We start from the raw sequence: 25,459 nt of genomic DNA, 5'->3' as shown, positions 1-25,459 counted from the left end.
CAGTTTGTCTTCCTAGATCCAGACACGGAGACTGCAGAGAAAGGCTATGTGCATTTGCTGTCTATTCCACCGTTTCCTCTGCAGAGGCGGATGTCCCTGACTGAAGACCATGTTGCAGGCCCACAGCTGCCTACAAGCCCTTTGGTCAACCATCCCAAAATATGGCTAAGAAGCCTATTCTGAGGTTAAACATTTTTGGTTTCTTTCAGTGGGAGGCAAGGGTCTTTCGGACTAGGGAGGTAGATATGCAGCAGCCTCAGGTGTCCTAGGTGCTCTGCAGCTACACTGGCCAGGCCACCTGAGGTAGGTCCCCTCTGCACCAGTCTCACACCCTGCCTGGGGGATGGTAGTGGAGAAAGCAGTAAAAGCAGGTCTGAGGCAGGTGTGGAGATCAGTACAGGTGGCCTTGGTGAAGGGCAAAGGGTGAAGAGAATGTTGGGAGCCATGGGTGACTGGCTGCATAGGTACCATGAAGACCACTATGGGCTGCAGGGTGTGGATGAGGGGACAGAGTTTGCCCCAGAGACCAAACCTGGTTTGTGTCAAACACTACAGGATTCTTATTTTGTATTTTTTTAATATTTAATTTTTTTTTTGAGATAGGGTCTCACTCTTGCCCATGCTGGAGTGTAGTGGCATGATCTTGGCTCACTGCAACCTCCGCCTCCCAGGCTCAAGTGATCCTTCCGCCTCAGCCTCCCGAGTAACTGGGACTACAGGTGAAAGCCACCACACCCGGCTAATGTTTATTTTTTGTAGAGACAGGGTCTCACTGTGTTGCCCAGGCTGGTCTCAAACTCCAGGGCTCAAGTGATCTACCCACCTCAGCCTCCCAAAGTGCTGGGATTATAGTCATGAGCCACCACATCCAGCCAGCACCACAGGATTAAGCAGACATGATGAGTCTTTGACACAGGGGCAAACCAGGGCCCAGAGAGGTGACTTGGGACAGGGCTGTCTCTTCAGTCCTTACCACACCGTGGACAAGATCAACCTTAAGACAGCACCCTGGGCTCTCACTGGACCCTAGATTCCGGCTCACAGCACACAAAGCAAACTGATCCCTGGAAAGGGTCACCTGTTGCTGCCTAGCAGCATTCTGGTCAGTTTGCATCCTTGAAGTGACATAAGCAGGGAAGCAATTCAGAGCAACATTTATTTATCAAGACAGGGTCTCACTCTGTCACCCAGGCTGGAGTGCAGTGGTGCAATCATGGTTCACTACAACTTCTGCCTCCTGGGCTTAAGCGATCCTTCGACCTCAGCCTCCCAAATACTTGAGACTACAGGTGCCTGCCACCACGCCTGGCTAATTTTTTATTTCTTCTTTTTTGGATAGAGATAGGATCTCACCATGTTGCCCAGGCTGGTCTTAAACTCCTGGACTCATCCTAAAGTGCTGGCCTCTCATTCCCTGTCTGTGCACACCTCACGGCAAGGGCCAGCCCGTTTCCTCCTGGTCACCTCCAAATCTTGCTGCTGTTAATTCAACTCAGAGGTATGCACGTGAAGTAGGAGGGCAGGGGAGGTGGGGATGGCAGGACATGGATGGTCCTTGAGGCGTTGACTCTGGGTGTCATGGGCTGTGAGAGTCAAGAAGGGCAGTGGCCTGCCTGACTTGGGTTCAGAAGGGTCACTCTGGCCACTGCAGTGAGAACTGAAACCAGCCAGGCCAATTCTCCATTGTTTCTGCTCTTCCAGGCAGGAGAATATTAGGCCTGGAGTCAGAAGGCTGGGGGTTGTTGGGGGGTGTTGGGAAGAAGTGGTCCTTTGGTCAGGGTGAGAAGCCAACAGGATTTCCTGGTGCATTGGAGGTGAAAGAGAAGAGGCACTGGTGGCTGTGCTTTGGTCCTGAGCAGCCAGAAGCCAGTTGCCATCACCTATGACAAGGGAGACGGCGCCTGGAGCAGAGCCCAGTATGGGGTACGTTCAGGGTAGATCAGGAGGTATGATTGTGCAGTAGGCAAGTCAGGCTGGGGGTTGTTGGGGAGGCCTGGGTTGTAGGTGTAAGCGTGGGACCCACATCAGATTGGTGGCAGGTCACGCACACTGGGCTGGCTTTCAGGTCCTCCCTGCTGGCTTCCTACTCCCAGGGACTCTCTCCTCCCAGGTTCCTTAGCTGGGTGAGGGGTGGGACAGAGCCCTTTCCTAGGGAGGCCCGGCATCCCTTGCTGTCCAGGGAAGGGGAGTCCTTCCAGACCCTGGCAGCTACTCTGCCCCTCCCCTGGCCTCCCCAGGCCTAGCCAGGGCTAGGTTCTCACCAACCTGTGCCACCCTGCCTTGTTACCCGGAAGCACAGCCTTGGGGACTGAGCAGGCCCTCACTGTCACTTTAAGAAGGGAATCAGCCACCTTGTGTTCACCACCTCTGGGGAAGGTGTGAGAGGGGAGAAGGAAGTGGCTGTTTGGCTGCTGACAACATGAAGACTTCCTGCGATGAGAACAGAGGCACAGGTGCCGGCCCTGCAGTCCCCAGAACCCGTACTGGAGGGGGCCATGGGGCACCGGACCCTGGCCCTGCCCTGGGTGCTGCTGACTCTGTGTGTCACTGCAGGTGAGTGCCGGCACCAGAGACGGGCAGGGGCTGCAGGGAGGGTGATGTAGGACAACAGCCCACCAACCTTGCTGCTGTTCCACAGGGACCCCAGAGGTGTGGGTGCAAGTTCGGATGGAGGCCACCGAGCTCTCATCCTTCACTGTCCGTTGTGGGTTCCTGGGGCCTGGCTCCATCTCCCTGGTGACTGTGAGCTGGGGAGGCCCCGATGGTGCTGGGGGGACCAAGCTGGCTGTGTTGCACCCAGAACTTGGCACCCGGCAATGGGCCCCTGCTCGCCAGGCCCGCTGGGAAACCCAGAGCAGCATCTCTCTCACCCTGGAAGACTCTGGGGCCAGCAGCCCCTGCACCAACACCACCTTCTGCTGCAAGTTTGCATCCTTCCCTGAAGGCTCCTGGGAGGCCTGTGGGAGCCTCCCGCCCAGCTCAGACCCAGGTGGGGCCAGGACGAGGGGCCCAGGAGGTCAGGGAGGGGCTCGGGTACTGGCCACCCATCTGATTCTTGTCTCTGTGCCCAGGTCTCTCTGCCCCGCCAACTCCTGTCCCCATTCTGCGGGCAGACCTGGCAGGGATCTTGGGGGTCTCGGGAGTCCTCCTCTTTGGCTGTGGCTACCTCCTTCACCTGCTGCGCCGACAGAAGCACCGGTGAGACCTGGGCCCTGTTCACATTCCCCTGACACTGGGCTGGCCACATGCCCTGCAGAGCTCTGACTATCCTTGCTCTCTCCCAGCCCTACCCCTAGGCTCCAGCCGTCCCACACCAACTCCCAGGCACTGACAGCACGAGCATGGGTGAGGAGGGGGGCTGCTTTGGGGACGAGGTGGCAGGGGGAGTTGGGGCCAGGGCTGGACCCAAGCTATACAGACTCACTTGACCCTCCTTCCCCCGTGTAGGCACCCAGCCAGGCCTCCCAGGCTACTCTCCACGACCCTTATGCCACTATCAACACCAGCTTCTGCCCAGCTACTTTGGACATGGCTCACCCCAACGGGTGGGCATCGCTCCCCACCCACGCCGCACACCGGCCCCAGGGCCCTGCCGCCTGGGCCTCCACACCCATCCTTGCACGTGGCAGCTTTGTCTCTGTTGAGAACTGGACTCTACACTCAGGCAGGGGAGAGGCCTCCCCATACCGGTCCCAGCCTCACTCTTTTCCCTGACGCTCGGGAGCCCAGGGCCATGGAAGGACGCTTCGGAGTTCAATGAGAGAGACCATGAGGCCACTGGGCTTTCCCCTTCCCTGGCCTCCTGGGCGCCACCCCCTTACTTTATTCTTGGGCCTCCAATAAGTGTATCACGGGTACTTGGCCAGGCCCACCTGCTGCGGATGTGGTCTGTGTGTGTGCATGCGTGGGGGTGTGTGGGCACAGGTGTGAGTGTGTGAGTGACAGTACCCCATTCCAGTCGTTTCCTGCCATGACTAAGTCAGCAACACAGTTTCTCTGACTTGGGCCTTGGCTGTGCTGCTTCTTTGGGGGTGAAGAGACTGGGGAGGCAGTCTCCACCCTTGGAGGAAGAAGCCAGGTGAGAACCAGAGTGGGTTGGGGCCTCCTTGCAGGGCTGGAGTTGGCCCAGGGAGAGGGCAGTGTCCCAATCTTAGAGATCTCTCCTGGCTTCTCGGGGTGACGGGGTTTGGAGGAGCTTCCTGAGGGACACTTGTAGCTGCCTAGATAGAATTGGGGGATCCCAGCAGGATGGTTTCTGTTCCAATCCCACCATGTCCTAGGACAGCTGCAAGGGTTCCTGGGGCTTCAGCCTGAGAGAAGTCCCTGTGGTTTGACCTGGCATCCTTCTGCCGGGCTCCCTGCTGTGGCCTGGTCTGCGGTCCTGATGCCCTCCTTCCACAGTAGGTGTCAGGCAGGGGGTGGAGAGTAGGGGGATTCGCCTGAAATCTTCCCTCAGTCACTTCCCCCACCTGCTCTCCGGGCAGGCAGAGGCCTTCACAGACATGGGGGCCTCCCCACAAAATGTTCCATCCAGAGCCAGCCCTTCTGCCTGTGGGCCCCACAGCCTGGGCCTGATGGGCTTTTGCCACACAAGACGGTGTGAGTGAGAGGGCTCTGGGCTTCAAGACTCCCCAGGAATGTGGCAGGCCCTAGGTGGCGGGACAGTGTTGTTCCTGAGCCAGGCTGAGGCTGCTCCCCGAGCTGGGGTGAGTACCCCTGGGGTACCCCTCAGACCCTCCCAGGGACTGCATGGGGACATCGCAGGAAGTGCCAGCTGCCAATCAGGAGCCACGCCCTATGTCCAGCTCAGGGACGGCCTGCCCAGAGGCTGCATCCACCCTCATCACCCTCCGCAGCCCAGCACACTGCCCCAGCCAGGCCCTGATGTGGCCTTGCCAGGACCCAGCCCCATCTAGTTCCCAGCTCTGCACTGTGCTGGGAAGAGCGTGGTTGCAGGTGGTCAGGCCTGCCTTCCTTGGCTGGTGGTCATCCTCCTCCTCCCAGAAACCCTCAGCACTGGTCTAGGTAGCTCAGCAGTTCCTCCAGGGCTGGGGGCTCAAGGAAGAGACGAAGAAGGGTTGCTGCAGAGGTCCCCAAGGAGGGTGAGGAAGGCAGTGCCGGGAGGAAGATGACAGGGAGGGAAGGGAGAGAGCAAGAGCACCCTGGACCCTGGACGGGTGTGAACAGTGGGGCTTGTAAGGTCTCAGGGGAAGCCTGAAGGGGATCTCCAGAAAGCTGGGTTTCTCTAAGAAACAGACAAAGGGGGAGCTCTGAGGGACCCCCTGCCAGGGCCACTTGCCTATCACACAGTGGAGGAAGAGTCCCCCGGCCTGAACCTGTCTTCCATAAGCTTAGGAGACTACAGCCCAGCCTGGTCCCTGTGGGACTTGGAGCCAAACATCTTGGGATCCAGAAAGTATCCCGACATCCAGCCTGCTCCGTGCTGCCCGGCCTCAAGTGTCAGAGCCAGCAGCAGCGACAAAGGGGGCCCTGAGAGTGTGTGGTGCACTGTGCTGTGATGCATGGTTGAGCCTGAGACCCAGAGACCAGAGTGCTGTTGGCTCAGTGTGCATGGAAATTGAGGCCTGAGGGAGCTGATGTGCTCCAGGGGAAGAGCTGAGTCAGCCCAGCAGCAGCACCTGCTTCCCCTCCGGTGGCCCCAGGCGCCCAGGACACGCCCCAGCACCCATGGCCCAAAGTAAGGTTTCAGCTTTGAATGGACCTGGATTTGAATCCTGGGGGTCCCTCCCTGGCCGTGTAGTGCCTGTGTGGCTCACACTGAGCATCAGGTACGTGAGAAGAGTGAGGAGGCCTACAAGGATGTGAAGATTGTAAACCAGGAGGCTCCCAAGGCCTGAGCAACTCTTCCCAGATGGTCTTATCTTACAACAAGTCAGGAGGTAGGTATTTTCAGGAAGTCCAGTTTGACAGATGTGGAGCCTGAGGTGCAAAGCATTGCTGTAACCCACTCAGGGGGCACAGGGCTGGGAGGAAGAGGAGTTCTTGGGGAAGGAGAGCAGGAGGCAGGCCTGGACAAGCATGCTCCTGGTGGGTGGAGGCGCAGCTGGCTGATGAAGGTGCTCTGCGAGCAGCCTCACATCTACACCAGGTGGTGTGGCTGACATTGCTTGGGGGCCAGGCCAGATCATGCCTGAAAGGCCTGAGTGTCAGGGCCTAAGTCAAGGGCGTGATACACCACGTTCATATATCACAAGGCTCATTGTTGTTTTGGTGGTGGGCTTTTTTTTTTTTTTGAGATGGAGTCTTGTTCTGTCACCAGGCTGGAGTGCAGTGGCATGATCTCAGCTCACTGCAACCTCTGCCTCCTGGGTTCAAGCGATTCTCTTGCCTCAGCCTCCTGAGTAGTTGGGACTACAGGCGCCCACCACCACGCCCAGCTAATTTTTGTATTTTTAGTAGTGACGGGGTTTTACCATGTTGGCAAGGATGGTCTCGATCTCCTGACCTCATGATCTGCCCGCCTCAGCCTCCCAAAGTGCTGGGATTACAGGCGTGAGCCACCGTGCATGGCCTAGTGGTGGTATTTTGGGACAAGGTCTCACTCTGTCATCCGGGCTGTGCAGTGGTGGGATCTCAGCTCACTGCAGCCTCAACCTCCTGGGCTCAAACGATCCTCCCGCCTCCGGCTCCCAAGTAGCTGGGACCACAGGCACGTGCCACCATACCTGGCTAATTTTTGTAGTTTTTCTTTTTTTTTTTTTTTTTTGGTAGAGATGAAGTTTCATTATGTTGCCCAGGCTGGTCTCAAACTGTGGGTTCAAGTGATCTGCCTGCCTTGGCCTCCCAAAGTGCTGGGATGACAGGCATAAACCGCTGTGCCTGGCTAAGGCTCACTGTTAACAGGTCAATATCCCCAAATTGATCTTTTTTTTTTTTTTTTTTTGAGATGGACTCACTGTCACCCAGGCTGGAGTGCAGTGGCATGATCTTGGCTTACTGCAACCTCCATCTCCCGGGTTCTAGTGATTCTCCTGCATCAACCTCCCGAGTAGCTGGGACTACGGGTGTGCACCATTGTGTCCAGCTAATTTTTGTATTTTTCTTTTTTTAGTAGAGACGGGGGTTTCACCCGTCTGGTCTTGAACTCCTGACCTCAGGTGATCCGCCCACCTTGGCCTCCCAAAGGGCTGGGATTACAGACGTGAGCCACTGTGCCCCGCCTGAATAAGAGCTTCTAAATCAAAATTTCAGCATGGCTCCTCGTCAGAACTGACCAGCTGATTTAATAAGTTGATGTAAAAATTTTACAGTCGGCCACCCCTGGGAGGGGGAGTCTCTCCCTAGTCAGTGAGGGACCAGATGCCAGAGCATTGGCAGTGTACAAAGGGCTCAGCCCTGTGGCTCATGTGTGTGATCCCAGCACATTGGGAGGATGCCTTGAGCCTGGGAGATTGAGGCCAGCCTAGGTAACAGAGTGACACCACGTCTCTGCAAAAGAAGAAAATTAGAGGGCAACTGTGGTACGTGGCTATAATCCCACCTACAGGCAGAGCGAGACCATGTCCCCCACTAAAAAAAGGCCAAGAATGCAGGCAATATAGATAATATGGGCCCTGTGATGAATGGTGGCCAAATAGATCAATACAGAATTGAAGAAGACACAGAACACTTGTATTTCCAGTGTAACACACTGGCTAGGACAGTACTGTGAAGGGAGGCAATGAGAGCAGACGTCTGTGCCTCATTCCTGATCTCAGGGGGAAAGCAGGAACAGGGTGGTTGCCAAGGATGGGGGGCAAGGGGCTGGGGCAGGGATAGACTTGGCTGGTGAGGAAAGGAGGATAGTTTTTGAAGGAAGGTGGGGACATACAAGCAGCAGTTCTCAAAATGTGGTGCAGGGTCCCAGCCCCCTCCCTGCCCCTGCACCTGAACACACTGCATCCCACGCCTCTCCCATGGCCACCTGCTGGGCTAACAGGCTGCATTTAGGCTCTGCCCCTGTTGGAATCATGCCCTCCTCCAGGGCTGCCTCCTCCCAAAAGCCCCCTCTGAGAGACAGCCACAGCCCCAGGCTTAGCCCCAGGCCCTGTCACTGATGCTGGGGGAGGGAGGATGAACCACCCAGGAGACCTCATACCATCCTAGAGCAGAAATCCTGATGCAAAAGGAATCTCCCATGGGGGTTCAGCTGGGTCCGGGGCCCGGAAAGTGACATAAATGTGCACCTTGCATCTACGGAGAACGCACGTGGCGGTACCAGGCCTGAGGCCCTTGGGGAGTATGTGCCCTCCAGAGCTACCCAGAGGCTGTTGGCTAAAAGTTCTATGTGACCCCTCCTCGGATAGCCTGGTAAGCAGGTGACCTTCCAGCTGGGTCCCATGGCTCATGGGCAAGGCAGGAATGGAACCAAGAGTCAGTCCTCAGTGGCTGGGCGCCGTATCCCATGCCTGTAATCCCAGCACTTTGGGAGGCTGAGGTGGGCAGATCACTTGAGGCCAGGAGTTCGAGACCAGCCTGGCCAACATGGTGAAACCCTGTCTCTACTAAAAACACAAAAATTAACTGGGCATGGTGGCATGCACTTGTAATTCCCAGCTACTTAGAAGGCTGAGGCAGGAGAATTACTTGAACCCAGGAGGCAGAGGTTACTGTGAACCAAAATCGCACTACTGCACTCCAGCCTGGGTGACACAGTGAGACCATCTCAAAAAAAAAAAAAAAAAAAAAAAAAGTCCTCAGGCAGAGCAGGCCACCCTCTCGAGGCCCTGCCCAGAGAGCCAGGGGGCCCCTTGTCCTCTCTTCAGCCCACCTTTCCAGCTGGGACCAGTTCAGCCCAAAGCCCCCGTGCCTCCGTTTTCCTGTGGGTTGAATGGGGAGAATGAGGTGTTGAGGGCCTGGCTCAGACAGAGGGATTTCCTGAGCGTGGGGGAACATGTTTCCTCAGGCCTGTGAAGGGAGGGAGGGCAGGGCGGCCTGGCTGGCCCTGGGAAGCACAGAGGAGCCTACTGGGGCCAGGGAAGAGACTGAGAAGGGAGGCCCGTCCCTGCCTGCTTCTGTCTCAAGAAGGCTGATGCCATTTCCTCTGATGAAATCCTGTCTTCCTGCCCCCACGGCCCCTTAGCTGGAGGGGCCACCTCACCCTGGAGAGGGTTGGCAGAGTCTCCTACGGAGGGAGCCCTGTAGGCCACCAAAGCTTCCCGCTCCAGCGACCACCCCAGGCAAAGGCCAGCAGAAACCCGTTAGAGATGGGCCCAGGACTGTGTGCGGGGTGCCCACTGTTGCTCTGAGCCTTCACTTCCTTCTGTGTCCAAGGAAGCTTCTGGATCAGCCAAGGGCTCAGGTGTGTGGAGGGAATGACCTGAGGTGCTGTATGAAGGGACAGCCTCCTGTCCTGCACTCAGAAGTTGAGGCCCAGAGATTCTGCCCTTCAGCCAGGCCCAGAAGTCTGGGTAGAGGGAGCTCCAGTCCTGGAACTGCCACTGCAAGTCACGTGGCCTGGGGCAGTGCTTCTTGGAGCCCTGTCCCCGCCTGCATAGGATGGGGAGGTCAGAGGAGAGCCTGCAGATCCAGTCTCACGTCTAGGGTGCGAAGGGGTGGCCTCCAGAAGAACCAGTCTGTGTAGGGGACCATCAGCCCCCTCACCCCGTGAGCAAGGTCGTGGTCCCTGCACCAAGGGAGCGGGCCTGGGATGGGAAGAGGCCAGCTGGGCCCTGGTGGTGCCTGGGGACTGCATGGGAGTCCCTGCCGGGGAGGGAGAGGGACAGAGGACAAGCTGGGGACTCTGGTGCTTGGGCTGGGGTCTGAGTGCCTGTGACCTCCACCAGCTTCCTCCTCCTAGTCCTCCCTGAGGACTGAATCTGGGACACAGAAGGGCAGAGATTCAGGCCTGCCTTTCCTCTCCCTGAAAGAGCCTGTGGTGGCCCTGGGCAGAGAGAAGGATGAGAAGTGAGACTGAGTGAAGTGAGGCTGAGTGAGGTGGGGCTACGGGGATCCAGGTGGGAGGGGCCCAGCCAATCAAGGTCAGGCCCGGCCCCTCAGCAGGAGGTGGGCACTGGGGCCCTTGGGCAGGGCTGACTTGACACTGACCACAAGGGAGGCCCTTTTGCAATAAGGGAAAAGAAGCCAGATGGATAAAGGAAGTGCTGGTCACCCTGGAGGTACACGGGTTTGGGGAAGGCTCCCGGCCCCCACAGCCCTCTGCAGAGCCTGAGCCCGGCTCCCCCCACTCACCTCAACCCCCAGGTGGCCCCTCCACAGGGCCCCTCTCCTGCCTGGACGGCTCTGCTGGTCTCCCCATCCCCTGGAGGAGAGCAAGGCCATGGGCTGGCCCCTGCTGCTGCCCCTGCTGTTGCCACCAGCATTTCTGCAGCCTGGTGAGTGCCCAGGACTGCCCAGATGTGGGCTCTGCCCAAACCACAGGAGAGGCCAACCCGAGACAAAGGTGGGACATCTTGAGGAGGGCCCAGGCTCCCACTACCAGGAAACAAGGGTGGGTCCCACAGGGGCAGGTGCCCCCATCCTCTCTCTCCCATGCCTGAAGAGTGGGAGACCCAGGCCAGAAGTCAGTCCAGCCACCTGTCACACGACTGCCTGTGGATGAAGGTGCGGGAGGGTCTAGGGTCACCCTCTTTGTGTCTTGCGGAGGCTTCAAGGTCTCTCCCACACTCTCTCCCTCCCACCTATAGGTGGCTCCGCGGGATCCGGTCCAAGCGGCCCTTTTGGGGTCACTCAACCAAAACACCTCTCAGCCCCTATGGGTGGCTCCGTGGAAATTCCCTTCTCCTTCTATCACCCCTGGGAGTTAGCCACAGCTCCCAACATGAAAATATCCTGGAGACGAGGCCACTACCACGGGCAGTTCTTCTACAGAACAAGGCCAGCTTTCATTCACGAGGATTACTCGAACCGGCTCTTTCTGAACTGGACAGAGGGTCAGGACCACGGGCTCCTCAGGATCTCGAACCTGCGGAAGGAGGACCAGTCTGTGTATTTCTGCCGAGTCCAGCTGGACACACGGAGATCAGGGAGGCAGCAGTGGCAGTCCATTGAGGGGACCAAACTCACCATCACCCAGGGTGAGTCCAGCTGCCCTGGCACGTGCCCTGCCCACTGCAGTCAGGATTTTTGGTGACTGGTGATGTCTTCACATTTAAACCCAGTTGTCTGGATTGAGAACTGTTAGCATTTCACCTTGCTACCCCTTCCCTGTGTGGGCTTCTGAGAGCGGCTTGCTCATCCTGTATGTCCCCCAATCTAGAAAGCAGCACACCATGCCCTTCACCCTGATGGCCCGCACCCCCAGAAGAGGGTCTGCTCATTCCTCATCTCTCCCCAGCTGTCATGACCACCACCACCTGGAGGGCCAGCAGCCCGACTACCACCTGGAGGCCCAGCAGTGCAACCACCACAGCTGGACTCAGGGTCACAGAAGGCAAAGGGCACTCAGAATCATGGCACCTAAGTCTGGACACTGCTGTCAGTGTAGCATTGGCTGTTGCTGTGCTCAAAACTGTCACTTTGGGACTGCTGTGCCTCCTCAGGTGGAGAAGAAGGAAAGGTAAGTGCCCAGGACATGCTGTCTCCTCAAGCCTCCAAGCTGGGGTTTCTCAGAGCCCACCTGCAGCTAAGGGATTTCAGAAATATGCAGACCCTGCTGGCTCCCCTCAAGCCCACTGAGGCCAACTCCGTGGCCTGTGCTGGGGCGTCTGCATCTCGGGGGCTCCTGCAGTGGGGTGGTGCAGGGTCACGTGTGAGAACCCCCAGCCTGGGTGCAGTGGCTCACACCTGTAATCCCAGCACTTTGGGAGGCCAACGGCGGGTGGATCATGAGGTCAAGAGATTGAGACCATCCTGCCCAACATGGTAACACCCTATCTCTACTAAAAATACAAAAATTAGCTGGGCATGGTGGCACACGCTTGTAGGACCAGCTACTCAGGAGGCTGAGGCAGGAGAATCGCTCGAACCCTGGAGGCAGAGGTTGCAGTGAGTCAAGATCGCATCACTGCACTCCAGCCTGGTGACAGAACAAGACTACGTCTCAAAAAAAAAAAAAAAAGAAAGAAAGAAAGAAAGAAAGAAAAGAGAGCCCCCAGTCCTCTCTACACAGCTGGATCCCCGCAGCTACTTCTCTCTCAAGTCATCAATCATCCACCCTTCCCTGAAGGTTCCTGGGGAGGGGAGGGTCTGCCCTGGGAAAAGGACAGAGAGAGGAGAAGGGACCAGAATTGGGCTGAGCTCAGCAGGCACTGGCTGACTGCCCACGTGCCACGGCCTGGCTTGAAACTGGAGAAGCAAAGTAGATAAAGCATCGGCTCTGTTCTCAGGGAACCGGGGGTGTGGAGTTGTCAGTTGCCTCAAGGACTAATTGCTTCATTGAGAAAGAGCTATGGTATCACTAAACAAGGGTAGGAGGAGAGAGAGGTAATCTGGGAGGACTTCCCAGAGGAGGTGACATCTGCAGATGTCTCAAAGAAGAAAAGAATTAGCTTGGCAAGAGGTGAGGGTGGTGTAGAGGTCACTCACTTTCCTTGCGGGTGGAGGAAACCATTCCAGGAGCTGTAGGAAGCTTGATGCTGGTGGAGGAGGCAGGAGAGGAGAGGAGACGACCTTGGAAATCACATCCAATAGCCTCTGATCCCAGAGGCAGCGTGAGGCAGCAAAGGGTGACCTCAGCTCCCCATGGGAGACCTCAGTCTGTGGAGCAGCGGGCAGAGGTGGGCCAGGCTGGGTCAGTGCAGTGCAGGGGTGAGGCGGAGAGAGGGAAAGGGCCAGATCCTAGAAAATATTAAGTAATAAAAACCAATGAGATTGATTGATTGCTGTAGGTGCAAGGGAGCAGGAAGAAGCATCCGTTTCCACTTGGGTGCATGGGGCTGTGATGAAACCATCAAGTACAGTAGACAATAGAGGAGGAGACTATGTTTGGAGGGGAACGATGCCTCGTTTAGTTTGGAATCTTTTTATTTTTGTTTTTGTTTTTTTTGGTCTTGTTTTGTTTTTTTGTTTGTTTGTTTTTTGAGATGGAGTTTTGTTCTGTTGCCCAGACTGGAGTGCAGTGGCACAATCTCAGCTTACTACAAGCTCCGCCTCCTGGGTTCACACCATTCTCCTGCCTCAGCCTCCTGAGTAGCTGGGACTACAGGCGCCTGCCACCACGCCTGGCTACTTTTTTGTAATTTTAGTAGAGACGGGGTTTCACAGTGTTAGCCAGGGTGGTCTCGATCTCCTGACCTCGTGATCCGCCCGTCTGGGCCTCCCAAAGTGCTGGGATTACAGGCTTGAGCCACCTCACGAGCCAGTTTGGAATCTGTTATACTGGAGATCCATGTGTGGCATCTCAGCAGAGTTGTCCTTTGGAAACTTGGATGTACACATTCCCAGTTCAAAAGAGAGGGCAAGGCTCCAGGCATCAATGAGTTCTACCTCAATATCCTCCAAACCTGACAGTAAGTTACCATCAAGAAAGTCTTCAGGCCAGGCACAGTGGCTGACGCCTGTGATCCCAGCACTTTGGGAGGCCGAGGCGGGTGGATCACCTGAAGTCAGGCGTTCAAGACCAGCCTGGCCAAAATGGTGAAACCCCGTCTCAATTAAAAACACAAAAAATTAGCTGGGCGTGGTGGCGGACACCTGTAGTCCCAGCTACTCAGGAAGCTGAGGCAGGAGAATTGCTTGAACCTGGGAGGCGGAGGCTGCAGTAAGCCGAGATGGTGACACTGCACTCCAGTCAGGGTGACAAAGCGAGACTCCATCTATAAAAAGAAAAAAAAAGTCTTCAGTGAAAGGAGATTCGCCCTATCAGCTAGGAAAGCACAGAGGGGAGGAGCTTGGGGTCGGGGCTGCCTGCAGGCTTGCAGGTACAAAGGCTGTGCGCCTCAACTTCCTCATGGAAGCACGTGAGATTATTTTATAACCATAGGGTGGAGACAGTCTCAGTATGACCAAACCCAGGAGCCATGTATTAAAATATTGATAAATTTAACTATATAAAAAATGTTTTGCCGGGTGCAGTGGCTCACACCTGTGATTCCAGCAGAAAATCAGGAGATCAGGAGATCACAGAAGGTCCAGGAGCTAGTGAGAGAGCAGGAATGGAGAGCAGAGGGGCCGGCAGGAAGCTTGGAGAATCTGCAAAATAGTAGATTACAAAGGAACGAGAGTCAATGAGGTTCAACAAGAGGTAGGGCGGGATAATGACCAAAGACAGAGGGAACATTTCCAGGTTCGTTCTGTGAGGTCAGCAACACCATGACCTGAGAGCCAGATAAAGACCCTGCAAGAAAAACAACACACAAAATACAGACAAAAAGGCTGGTGAATATTGATGGAAAAATCTTCAGCAAAATTCTAGCAAACCAGCTTTGACAGCACGTTAAAAGGATTGTATACCATGACCAAGTTGGAGTTAGTCCTGGAATGCAGGTATCACCCAAGACAGGAAAATTAATCAATGTAATGCATCCCATTAACAGAAAGAAGGACAAAATCCATATGATCATCTCAACTGCTGCAGAAAAAACATCGGACAAGATTGAATACCCTTTCCTTTTTTTTTTTTTTTTTTTTTTGAGTTGGAGCCTCACTTTGTTGCCCAGCCTGGAGTGCAGCGATGCCATCTCGACTCACTGCAACTTCTGCCTCTCAGGTTCAAGCGATTCTTCCGCCTTAGCCTTCTGAGGAGCTGGGATTACAGGCGTGCACCACTATGCCCGGCTAATTTTTTATTTTTGGAAGAAACATGGTTTTACTATATTAGCCAGGCTGGTCTCGAACTCCTGACCTCAACTGATCAGCCCGCCTTGGCCTCCCAAAGTGCTGGGATTACAGGCTGAGCCACGGTGCCCAGCTTGAACACCCTTTCCTGGTAAAACACTCCACAAACCAGGAAGAGAAGGAATGTACTGCAACATAATAAAGGCCAGTCATGCAAGGCCCACAGCTGAAAGTCTTTCTTTCAGTCATTTTAGGTAAAAGACTGAAATATTTGCCTCCAAGATCAGGAACAAGAGAAGGATGCCCTATCTCACTACTTCTATTCAACACAGGATTTGAAGTCAGGCCAGGCACAGTGGCTCACACCTGTAATCCCAGCACTTTTGGAAGTTGAGGTGGGTGGATTACTTGAGGCTACGAGTTTGAGACCACCCTGGCCAACATGGCAAAACCCCATCTCTACTTAAAAAAAAAAAAAGATTTGAAGTCCTAGCCAGAGCAATTAAGCAAAGAATAAAAAGGCATCTAATTTGAAAAAGAACAAACAAAATGATCTCTGTTTGCAGGTGACAGGATCTCATATGTAGAAAATCCTAAGTATTGCACAAAAATACCTGTTGAACGAATGAATTCAGCAAAGTTCCAGGAAACCAATTTAACATACAAGCAAAAAGGTACTGCGTTTCTGTGCACTAACCATAAACAATCTGAAAAGAAAATTAAGAAAACAATTCCATTTACAATAATGTCAAAAAATAAAGTAAGATCTTTGGAATAAACCTAACCAGGGAAATGAAAGACTTGTACACTGAAACTACAAAACATTTCTGAACAAATTAAAAGAAGACACAAATAAGTGGATGACATTCTTGTTCATGGAATGGAAGAATTAATATTGTCAAGGTGTCCATGCCACCAACAACAATCTCCAGATCCAATGCAAATCCTGTGAAAACCCCAATGGCATTTTTTTTTTTTTTGCTCAAACAGAAAATTCATCCAGAAATTCAAATGGAATCTGAAAGCACTACCACAAACCAAAATAATCTTTAGAAAGGTGAACAGAGTTAGAGCTCTGACACGCATTCCCTGATTTCAGAATATATTAAAAACTACGGTAATCAAAATAATGTGGTACTGAAATAAAGACATAAATAGGCTGGGTGCAGTGGCTCACACCTGTCATCCCAGCACTTTGGGAGGCTGACCTGGGCGAATCACCTGAGATTGGGAGTTTGAGATCAGCCTGACCAATGTGGAGAAGCCCCATCTCTACCAAAAATAAAAAATTAGCTGGGTGCGGTGTCTCATGCCTGTAATCCCAGCTACTCGGGAGACTGAGGCAGGAGAATCACTTGAACCCAGCAGGCAGAGGTTGCAGTGAGCCGAGATCACGCCATTGCATTCCAGCCTGGGCAACAAAAGTGAAACTCTGCCAAAAAAAAAAAAAAAAGATATAAATAGACCAGTGGAATAGAATACAGAGGAGCCCACAAATAAACCCTCACATAGACAGTCAAATGATCCTCCACAAGAGTGCCAAGATGGCCACTCAGCGAAGAATAGTTTCTTCAACAAATGGTGTTGAGAAAGCTGGATACCCTCATGCAAACATAGAGGTGCATCTCTACCTTATACCACATACAAAAAATTAACTGAAAGTGGATTAAAGACCTCAATGTAAGACCCAAAACTGCTCAATGTCTAGAAGAAAATACAGGAGAAAACATAGGGTAATGAGACAAGATGGTGGGTCCTTGCACCATTACCCCCGGACCCACGGTTTGTATTCCACAGGGTAAGGACGGTTTGTACTCCACGGGGGAAGGACGGTTTGTACTCCACGGGGGAAGGACGGTTTGTACTCCACGGGGGAAGGACGGTTTGTACTCCACGGGGGAAGGACGGTTTGTACTCCACGGGGGAAGGATGGTTTGTACGCCACAGTTGAAGTATGATCATATCAAGGTTGTTTGACTCCAGGGCAGGATTTATGATATGTACCTGCTCTTACACAAGGAATGATAGATCAACTGGAAATCTTAGAGGCCTTCCCAAAACTGGAGTTAATCAGAAGCTGCCATGGCAGATTAGCCTCCAAGATGGAGTTGCCTTAGCCTCCGCAATATTAAAAGTAGAACTACCATATGATCCAACAATCTCACTTCTGGGCATATATTCAACAAATTGAAAGCAGGGTCAGGAAGAGGGGTTTGCACACCGATGTTTGTAGTAGCATTACTCAAAATACCCCAAATGTAGAATCAACTGAAATGTCCATCAAACAAAATATGGTGTCTGTAGTCCCAGCTACTTGGGAAGCTGAGGTTGGGAGAATGACCTGAGCCCAGGAGGTTGAGGGTGTAGTGAGCTATGATTGTGCCACTGTACTCCATCCTGGGTGACAGAGTAAGATCCTGTCTATTAAAAAAAAAAAAAAAAAGTTCTGAAAAAATAATATTATTAAACCTTATTTATTTATTTATTTATTATTTATTTTTATTTATTTTGAGACAAAGTCCTGCTTTGTCACCCAAGCTGGAGTGCAGCAGTGCAATCTTAGTTCAGTGCAATCTCAGTTCACTTTAACCTCCACCTCCCGAGTTCAAGCGATTCTCTTGGCTCAGCCTCCCGAGTAACTGGGATCACAGGTGTGTGCCACCACGCCCAGCTACTTCTTGCATTTTTAGTAGAGACGGGGTTTCACCATGTTGGCCAGGCTGGTCTCGAACTCCTGACCTTAGGGGATCCACCCACCTCGGCCTCCCAAAGTGCTAGGATTATAGGTGTGAGCCACTGTGCCTGGCCTCGACCTTTAAAGGGAAGGAAATTCTTACACATGCTCTAGTATAAATGAGCCTTGAAGACATTATGCTAAGCGAAATAAGCTAGTTACAAAAAGATAAATAATGTCTGATTCCATTTATATGAGTATCTAGAGTAGCCAGATTCCTAGAAATAGGAAGCAGAAAGGTGGTTGTCAGGGGCATGGAGGAGATGGGAATGGAGAGCTAACATTTGAAGAACATAGAGTTTCAGTTTTACTGGCCCAGTGTGGTGGCTCATGCCTGTGAGGGACATGCCTTGGAAGGCCGAGGTGGGTGGATCACTTGAGGTCTGGAGTTCAAGTCCAGCCTGGCCAACATGGCGAAACCCTGTCTCTACTAAAAATACAAAAAATTAGCTCTACTAAAAATACAAAAAATTAGCTGGGTATAGTGGCAGGCACCTGTAATCCCATCTACTCAGGAGCCTGAGGCAGGAGAATCACTGGAACCCAGGAGATGGAGGTTGCAGTGAGCTGAGATCATGTCACTGCATAGCAGCCTGGATGACACAGCAAGACTCTGTCTCAAAAAAAAAAGAAGAAAAGAAAGAGGACTTTTGAGTTTCAGTTTCGCAAGGTGAAAATGTTCTGGAGATCTGTCTCACAACCACGTGAATACACTTAACACTGCCAAACGGTACACTAAGCAATGGTTAGGATGGTAAATTATAGGTGTTTTTTTTTTTTGAGACAGAGTCTCGCTTTATCACCCAGGCTGGAGTGCAGTGGCGCAATCTTGTCTCACTACAACCTCCACCTCCTGGGGTCAAGCAATTCTCCTACCTCAGCCTCCTGAGTAGCTGGGACTACAGGCACACACCACCACACCCGGCTAATTTTTGTAATTTTAGTAGAGACGGGTTTTCACCATATTGTCCAGGCTGATCTCGAACCCCTGGCCTCAGGTGATCTGTCCACCTTGGCCTCCCAATCCTGGGATTATCACCAGTGTGAGCCACAGCACCCGGCCTAGGTGTTATGCTGGAAGGAGTAAAAGTTGCAACATGAAAATGATAACTAGCAGTTAATATTTCAGAGTTCCCAGTCCCAACATTAAAAAACAAAAAACCTGTAGAAGTAGAAGGGAAGGCCCCCGGAGTTGAGGGGTGCCGTGAGGCCTGGGTTCAGAGGGTGTCTCTGTGGATGCTGAACCCTCCTGGGAGGAGGCTGGATGGTGGAGGGGATGTCTGTGGACCAGGGGCCCAGTGCTTGGGAAGTGCTGCAAGGATGCCAGGGGGACAAGAGGGGCAGGGCACAGTGGAATAGGCAGCAGAAGATTCAGGGTGAGACCAGACAGAGGGGAGGGGGTCCTAGTGGTGGCAACAGAACTTGAACAGCCGCAAACATGAGTCCCAAGCATGAGGCTCCCAAGGCTGAAGGGCAGACCCAGCTGCCACCCAGAAGGAAACCACAGGCACAGTCTCCCTGAGGACTTGGAGGGAGAGGTTGGGGTGCATATGTCAAGGGAAGGGAAGGGAGGGAAGAGATAGGTGGGCGAGGGCTCAGCGGTGGAGGGAGCCAGGTTGGGGGTGAGCGGAGAGCTCAAGAGTGAAGGAAGCCAACAGAGGGTATCAAGGTTGGGGGGTGCCGGTTTCAGGAGGTGATGTGGTGGACAACAGGGAGGACAGGTTGGGGGGTTGCCTCAGGGTGCCGGCTGAGTCCCAGGCCCTTCCTGATGGGTTTGCATGGAGCTGCTCTGCTGCTCTGGTCCCTCTAAGGAGGGCCTCAGCCTAGGGCGCAGCAGAGAAGGTGGGATGGAGACTGCCACCACCCAGATGCCACCCTGACTCACTGTTTGTCCCCCTATAGGTCAGCAGCAGACTAAAGCCACAACTCCAGCCAGGTGAGTGCTGGGCCTCCCTAAGGGGGTGGGGGGTGCAGGTGCGGGCAGGGGGCTGGTTTGGAAGTCAGGGAGTGTGCTGCTAAGAACCCCACAAGCCCAGCCTGCCACAAATTCTCCTGAGTTTTTGCCACCACCCACTTAAATCTGATCTCTGAAGCAATTGCCTCGCTTGCCTCACTGTAATAATCCTGGCCCTGCATCTAAAAACACTTCCCCTCCTGCAGATAGCAGGGCGCCAAGCAGTGACTTCCGACCAACAGGGTGTGGGGAGAAGGGATGTGTATTAGCCCCGGAGGACGTGCTGTGAGACCCACTTGTGAGTACTCTACACTGGTTCCCCATTGGCAAGATACATGGAGAGCATCCTGAGGACCTAAAAAAGGCAGAGCCGCAAGGCAGAAGGAGCCTGGGTCCCTGAATCACCAACTGGAGGAGAGATACCTACAAGAGCCTTCATCCAGGAGCATCTACTCTGCAGTGACACAGAAATTGAGGTCTGAACTCCACTGAATTAAACCACTGGCATTCGGGGGCTGTTCATTATAGCAGTGCTACGAGTTCCTTTATCTTCCCCAAGGATGGAAAAAAAAAGCAATTTATTTTGCTTACCGTACACCCCTTTTCTCCTCGTCCACATTTTCCAATCTGGAAGACACGGTGGCTGTCTTCTCCTATGGCAGGGGTTTTGGGGAATAAACAGTGTGAAACGCTGCTGACACTTCCCTGTGCATCTCCCACATGGCTGCCAATTGCCCCTTCCTGCTCTGCAGTACCTGCGTCCAGTCGTGGTGCAGGGAGTATCCCCGCTAGTAACAGATGGCGCTCACAGATTTAAGGCAGTTGGAAGCAAGTTTAAGAAGCGAAATCTTTTTTTTTTTTTTTTTTTTGAGACAGAGCCTCACTCTGTCATTACCCAGGCTGGAGTGCAGTGGCGCAATCTCAGCTCACTGCAACTTCTGCCTCCTGGGTTCAAGCCATTCTCGTGCCTCAGCTTCCCAAGTAGTTGGGATTACAGGCATGCACCCCCACACTCAGCTAATGTTTGTATTTTTTAGTGGTACTGGGGTTTCGCCAAGTTGTCTAGGCTGGTCTCAAACGCCTGGGCTCAAGCAATCCTCCAGCCTCAGTTTCCCAAATAGCTGCAATTACAGGCGTGAGCCACCGTGCCTGGCTGAAAGGTAATCGTTAAGGAGTGGGCAGGGGCAGGAACACTGTCAGAGACGGTGTGGTGGCCAAGGCTAGTACAGCAAATTGGTTGCTTCCTGTGATTGCACGGGTTGGGGGCTCAGTTCCACAAGGCTGCCCCCACATCAGATGCCAGTCAAAAGCTCACGTGGTGCCTGTGCTTCTGGCACAGGGCTATAAAAATTGAGGTTCCCATGATCCCCTCCTTGGGTTCAGTTAATTTTCTAGAATGGCACCTAGAACTCAGGGAAACCCTTTACTCACATGTGCCCCCTTATAAAGGATATTATAGGGCCTGGCGCCAGGGCTCATGCCTGCAATCTCTGCACTTCGAGAGGCTGAGCGGGGAGGTTTACTTGAGCACAGGAGTTTGAGACCAACCTGGGCAACATAGCGAGACCTTGTCTCAAAATAAAAACATAGGATATTACAAAGGATAGTGATGAACAGCCAGATACAAGAGATACACAGAGAGAGGCCTGGGGGAAGGTGTGCAGAGTTTCCATGTCTTCCCCAGGTACTGCACCCTCTAGGAAGTTCCATGAGTTCAGTTATCCAGAAGCCCTCTGCATCCCTTTTGGGTTTTTATGGGCTTCATTATAAAGGCATGAATGGGCCAGGCACAGTGGCTCCTGCCTGTAACCCCAGCACATTTTGAGGCCGAGGTGGGAGAATCAGTTGAGCCCTGAAGCGGCAATTGAGGCTGCAGTGAGTTGTGATTGCACCACTGGACTCCAGCCTGGGTGACAGAGAGACGCTGTCTCAAAAAAAGACAAAAGGAAACAAAACAATTCTCCTGCCTCAGCCTCCCAAGTTGCTGGGATTACAAGTGCACACCACCATGCCCAACTAATTTTTGTATTTTTAATAGAGATGGGGAAGTGATCGTCACCTGATCCCTACCCCTTGAAGATGCCTCCACACCCTCCATACACATTTGGTCAGCACTGACTGCCCGGCACACTGCACTGGGTGACAAGGACCCAAAGTGACACCAGCCCAGCCAGTGCCCCAGCCCTCAAGCACCTCCCTGTGCAGAAGGAAGACAACACAGAAAAGGGAAGCGTGGTTGTCACAGAGGCCCAGAGGACTGCCGGCTGATGTCACTGAATGGGGAAGTGGTCAGCCGCACGGGCCCTCGGCTCAGTCCTGATGCCACAGTGGATGTTCATGGGCCATGTGACCTCAGGCCAGGCTGAGAACCCCCCTCAGGGCCTCCGTTTCTTTCTGTATGAATTGAGGACTGTAACAGGGATGCTGCCTGCCTCCTGGGATTGTCCAGAGAGTTAAAAGCTCTTTTAAAATGCACCTGCTGGGCTGGGCGTGGTGTCTCACACCTGTAATCCCAGCACTTTGAGAGGCTGAGGCAGGCAGATCATGAGGTCAGGAGGTTGAGACCAGCCTGAACGACATAGCGAAACCCCACCTCTACTAAAAATACAAAAAGTAGCCGGGCATGGTGGCACGTGCCTGTAATCCTAGCTACTCAGGAGGCTGAGGCAGGAGAATCGCTTGAACCCGGGAGGCAGAGGTTGCAGTGAGCCGAGATGGTGCCACTGCATTGCAGCCTGGGTGACGGAGTGAGACTCCGTCTCAAAAAAATAAAAAAAAAATAAAATGCACCTGCTGGCGGGGCGTGATGGCTCACACCTGTAACCTCAGCACTTTGGGAGGCCTAGGCAGGTGTATCACCTCAGGTAAAGAGTTCGAGACCAGCCTGGCCAACATGGCAAAACCCCATCTCTGCTAAAACTACAAAAATTAGTTGGGTATAGTGGTGGGCACCTGTAGTCCCAGCTACTCGGGAGGCTGAGGCAGGAGAATCGCTTGAACCCAGGAGGCAGAGGTTGCAGTGAGCCGAGATGGTACCACTGCATTGCAGCCTGGGTGACGGAGTGAGACTCCATCTCAAAATAATAATAATAATAATAAATAAATAAAAAATAAAAAATAAATAAATTTAATAAATAAATAAATAAAATAATAAAACAAAATGCACCTGCCATTCTTTCCATCAGGTATGGCCACGGAAATGAGGGTCATGAGGGAAGCAGTGTATCCTCACAGATCCCCAGAAATGAGAGACACAGCCATGCAGGGCCACTTGGGAAAGCACCAGGGTCCCTCAGGGGGCAGAGGAAGCCGGGGGAAATGGGGGTGAGACCTTTTGTTATGCTTTCCATGGAAAAGGCAAGGAAGGGTATGCAGGTTTAGGATTGGCTAGTTAGAATAATGTTAGCAGGCTCTGGGGATTAGGGGCTGTCACTTGTTATTTGGTGCCTGGCCCAGGGTGATGAAGGCAGAGAAATACTGCCTCCTGAAAGGTGAGAGGCAGCTAGTAAAGCTAGTTCAGTGTTGGGGCCCTGGATTAGTTGGTTTGCATATGAAAGGCACACTCAGCCAGGTGCAGCGGCTCAAGCATGTAATCCCAGCACTTTGGGAGGCCGAGGTGGGCAGATCACAAGGTCAGGGACCATCTTGGCCAACATGGTGAATCCCCATCTCTATTAAAAATACAAAAATTTGTTGGGCATGGTGGTGTGCACTTGTAATCCCAGCAACTTGGGAGGCTGAGGCAGGAGAATCACTTGAACCTGGGAGGTGGAGGTTGCAGTGAGCTGAGGCTGTGCCACTGCACTCTGGCCTGGCAACAGAGCGAGACTCCATTTCGGAAAAAAAAAAGAAAGGGACACTCTCAGAGAGGTCATTTGCTAGCTTTAACAACTGGTTGGCTCTGGCAGGGGCAGTCCCTCTTTCTGGTCTTGGAGGTCCAAGATGCCAGAATATCAGCAATACAGTGGGGCTGGGTGAGGTGGCTCACACCTGTCATCCCAGCACTGAGGGAGGCCAAGGCAGGAGGATTGCTGGAGCCCAGGAGCTCGAGACCAGCCTAGACAACATAGTAAGACCCCACCTCTCAAAAAAAAAAAAAAAAGAAAAAAAATTATCCGTGTGTAGTGGTGTGTGCCTGTGGTCTTCACTACTCGGGAGTCTGAGGTCAGCAAATCGCTTCAACCCAGGAGCGATGGTGATCACGTCCCTACACTCCAGTCTGTGGACACTCTAGTACCTTCAGGATAATACAGCCTGATTACAGAAGCTTTACAGCAACTCTTGAAGTCAGGTATTATAAATCTTCCACCTTCATTCTTCATTTGTAAAGGCCTGTTGGCTATTCTAGGTCCTTTGAGTTACTGTAAGAAAGTTACAATTGGCTTGTGAACTCCACATCTATTGGGATCAGAGGAAAGCAGGAACAGGGTGGCTGCCAAGGAGGGGCAAGGGGCTGGGGCAGGGATGGATGTGGCCAGTGAGGACAGGAGGATACTTGTTGGGGGAATGTGGGGACATCCAAGCAGTGGTTCTCATCATGCGGTGCAGTGTACTCGCCCCCTCCCTGCCCCTGCTCCCCACAGACAACTTCCCACGCCTCTCCCATGAGCACCTGCGCTAAGGGGCTGCATTTAGGCTCCGCCCACATTGGAATCACGCCCTCCTCCAGGCCCTCCTCCTCCTCCCAGAGCCCTGTCTGAGAGAGAGCCACAGCCCCCAGGCTCAGTCCCAGGTCCTGTCACTGCTGTTGGAGGAGGGAGGATGAACAAACCCAGGAGACCTCACATCATCCCAGAGCAGAAATCCTGACACAAAAGGAATCTCCCATGGGGGTTCAGCTGGGTCCAGGGCCTGAAAGTGACATCAATGTGTACCTTGCATCTAAGGAGATCGCACGTGGCAGCGCTGGGGCAGAAGGCCCTGGGAAGCATGTGCCCTCCAGAGCTACCCAGAGGCTGTTGGCTGTAAGTTCTATGTGGCCCCCACCTTGGACGGCCTGGTAAGCAGGTGACCCTTCAGCCAGGTCCTCAGGCAGGACGGACCACCCTCTCGAGGCCCTGCCCAGATAGCCAGGGGGTCCCTTGTCCTCTCTTCAGCCCATCTTTCCAGCTGGGACCAGTTCAGCCCAAAGCCCCCGTGCCTCCGTTTTCCTGTGGGTTGAATGGGGAGAATGAGGTGTTGAGGGCCTGGCTCAGACGGAGGGGTTTCCTGAGCGTGGGGGAACATGTTTCCTCAGGCCTGTGAAGGGAGGGAGGGCAGGGCGGCCTGGCTGGCCCTGGGAAGCACAGAGGAGCCTACTGGGGCCAGGGAAGAGACTGAGAAGGGAGGCCCGTCCCTGCCTGCTTCTGTCTCAAGAAGGCTGATGCCATTTCCTCTGATGAAATCCTGTCTTCCTGCCCCCAGGGCCCCTCAGCTGGAGGGGCCACCTCACCCTGGAGAGGGTTGGCAGAGTCTCCTACGGAGGGAGCCCTGTAGGCCACCAAAGCTTCCCGCTCCAGCGACCACCCCAGGCAAAGGCCAGCAGAAACCCGTTAGAGATGGGCCCAGGACTGTGTGCGGGGTGCCCACTGTTGCTCTGAGCCTTCACTTCCTTCTGTGTCCAAGGAAGCTTCTGGATCAGCCAAGGGCTCAGGTGTGTGGAGGGAATGACCTGAGGTGCTGTATGAAGGGACAGCCTCCTGTCCTGCACTCAGAAGTTGAGGCCCAGAGATTCTGCCCTTCAGCCAGGCCCAGAAGTCTGGGTAGAGGGAGCTCCAGTCCTGGAACTGCCACTGCAAGTCACGTGGCCTGGGGCAGTGCTTCTTGGAGCCCTGTCCCCACCTGCATAGGATGGGGAGGTCAGAGGGGAGCCTGCAGATCCAGTCTCACGTCTAGGGTGCGAAGGGGTGGCCTCCAGAAGAACCAGTCTGTATAGGGGACCATCAGCCCCCTCACCCCTTGAGCAAGGTCGTGGTCCCTGCACCAAGGGAGCGGGCCTGGGATGGGAAGAGGCCAGCTGGGCCCTGGTGGTGCCTGGGGACTGCATGGGAGTCCCTGCCGGGGAGGGAGAGGGACAGAGGACAAGCTGGGGACTCTGGTGCTTGGGCTGGGGTCTG

General features: G+C 53.7%; 2 protein-coding genes and 1 long non-coding RNA gene across 19 annotated transcripts; 2 read left to right on the top strand and 1 right to left on the bottom strand.

Annotated features, from left to right (window-relative positions):
• PVRIG (PVR related immunoglobulin domain containing) lies at positions 1-4,008 on the top strand. Of its 6 annotated transcripts, none has more exons than XM_010377701.2 (8): positions 1-184; positions 1,340-1,498; positions 1,815-1,923; positions 2,337-2,553; positions 2,639-2,989; positions 3,072-3,198; positions 3,285-3,345; positions 3,448-4,008. In XM_010377701.2, exons 4-8 carry the CDS (start codon positions 2,436-2,438, stop codon positions 3,712-3,714), a joined length of 924 nt encoding a protein of 307 aa, XP_010376003.2. In that variant the 5' UTR covers positions 1-184; positions 1,340-1,498; positions 1,815-1,923; positions 2,337-2,435; the 3' UTR covers positions 3,715-4,008. The 6 variants fall into 6 exon arrangements, with proteins under 6 accessions (XP_010376003.2, XP_030787670.1, XP_030787667.1 ...); XM_030931810.1 differs by having other exon boundaries at positions 2,295-2,553; XM_030931807.1 differs by having other exon boundaries at positions 1,815-2,553.
• PILRB (paired immunoglobin like type 2 receptor beta) lies at positions 3,967-20,061 on the top strand. Of its 12 annotated transcripts, XM_030931813.1 has the most exons (8): positions 4,085-5,900; positions 9,083-9,301; positions 10,204-10,334; positions 10,647-11,036; positions 11,297-11,518; positions 15,243-15,350; positions 19,313-19,346; positions 19,607-20,059. In XM_030931813.1, the coding sequence occupies exons 3-8, from the start codon at positions 10,280-10,282 to the stop codon at positions 19,713-19,715; spliced, it is 918 nt and encodes a 305-aa protein (XP_030787673.1). In that variant the 5' UTR covers positions 4,085-5,900; positions 9,083-9,301; positions 10,204-10,279; the 3' UTR covers positions 19,716-20,059. The 12 variants fall into 12 exon arrangements, with proteins under 12 accessions (XP_030787680.1, XP_030787673.1, XP_030787674.1 ...); XM_030931814.1 differs by lacking the exon at positions 9,083-9,301; XM_030931812.1 differs by lacking the exon at positions 4,085-5,900 and having other exon boundaries at positions 8,539-9,301.
• LOC115898125 lies at positions 12,491-20,084 on the bottom strand. Its single transcript, XR_004057841.1, has 3 exons — positions 19,956-20,084; positions 13,985-14,091; positions 12,491-12,738 (listed from the first exon to the last, which is right to left on the bottom strand). It is a non-coding gene; the product is annotated as an uncharacterized LOC115898125 (long non-coding RNA).
• Positions 20,085-25,459: the final 5,375 nt, after the last annotated feature.

The sequence above is a fragment of the Rhinopithecus roxellana genome, chromosome 6 (assembly GCF_007565055.1).
Source record: "Rhinopithecus roxellana isolate Shanxi Qingling chromosome 6, ASM756505v1, whole genome shotgun sequence".
NCBI classification, from domain to species: Eukaryota; Metazoa; Chordata; class Mammalia; order Primates; family Cercopithecidae; genus Rhinopithecus; species Rhinopithecus roxellana.
This window is presented reverse-complemented; position numbering and strand designations above follow the sequence as displayed.

Excerpts from the sequence above, each read along its gene's own strand:
- PVRIG (XM_010377701.2), top strand. The coding sequence starts at position 2,436 with ATGAGAACAGAGGCACAGGTGCCGGCCCTGCAGTCCCCAGAACCCGTA. Across the intron at positions 3,199-3,284 it reads CTGCGCCGACAGAAGCACCG|CCCTACCCCTAGGCTCCAGC; the intron begins GTGAGACCTGGG and ends GCTCTCTCCCAG. Across the intron at positions 3,346-3,447 it reads CACTGACAGCACGAGCATGG|GCACCCAGCCAGGCCTCCCA; the intron begins GTGAGGAGGGGG and ends TCCCCCGTGTAG.
- PILRB (XM_030931814.1), top strand. The coding sequence starts at position 10,280 with ATGGGCTGGCCCCTGCTGCTGCCCCTGCTGTTGCCACCAGCATTTCTG. Across the intron at positions 11,037-11,296 it reads CAAACTCACCATCACCCAGG|CTGTCATGACCACCACCACC; the intron begins GTGAGTCCAGCT and ends ATCTCTCCCCAG. Across the intron at positions 19,347-19,606 it reads AAAGCCACAACTCCAGCCAG|GGTGTGGGGAGAAGGGATGT; the intron begins GTGAGTGCTGGG and ends TCCGACCAACAG.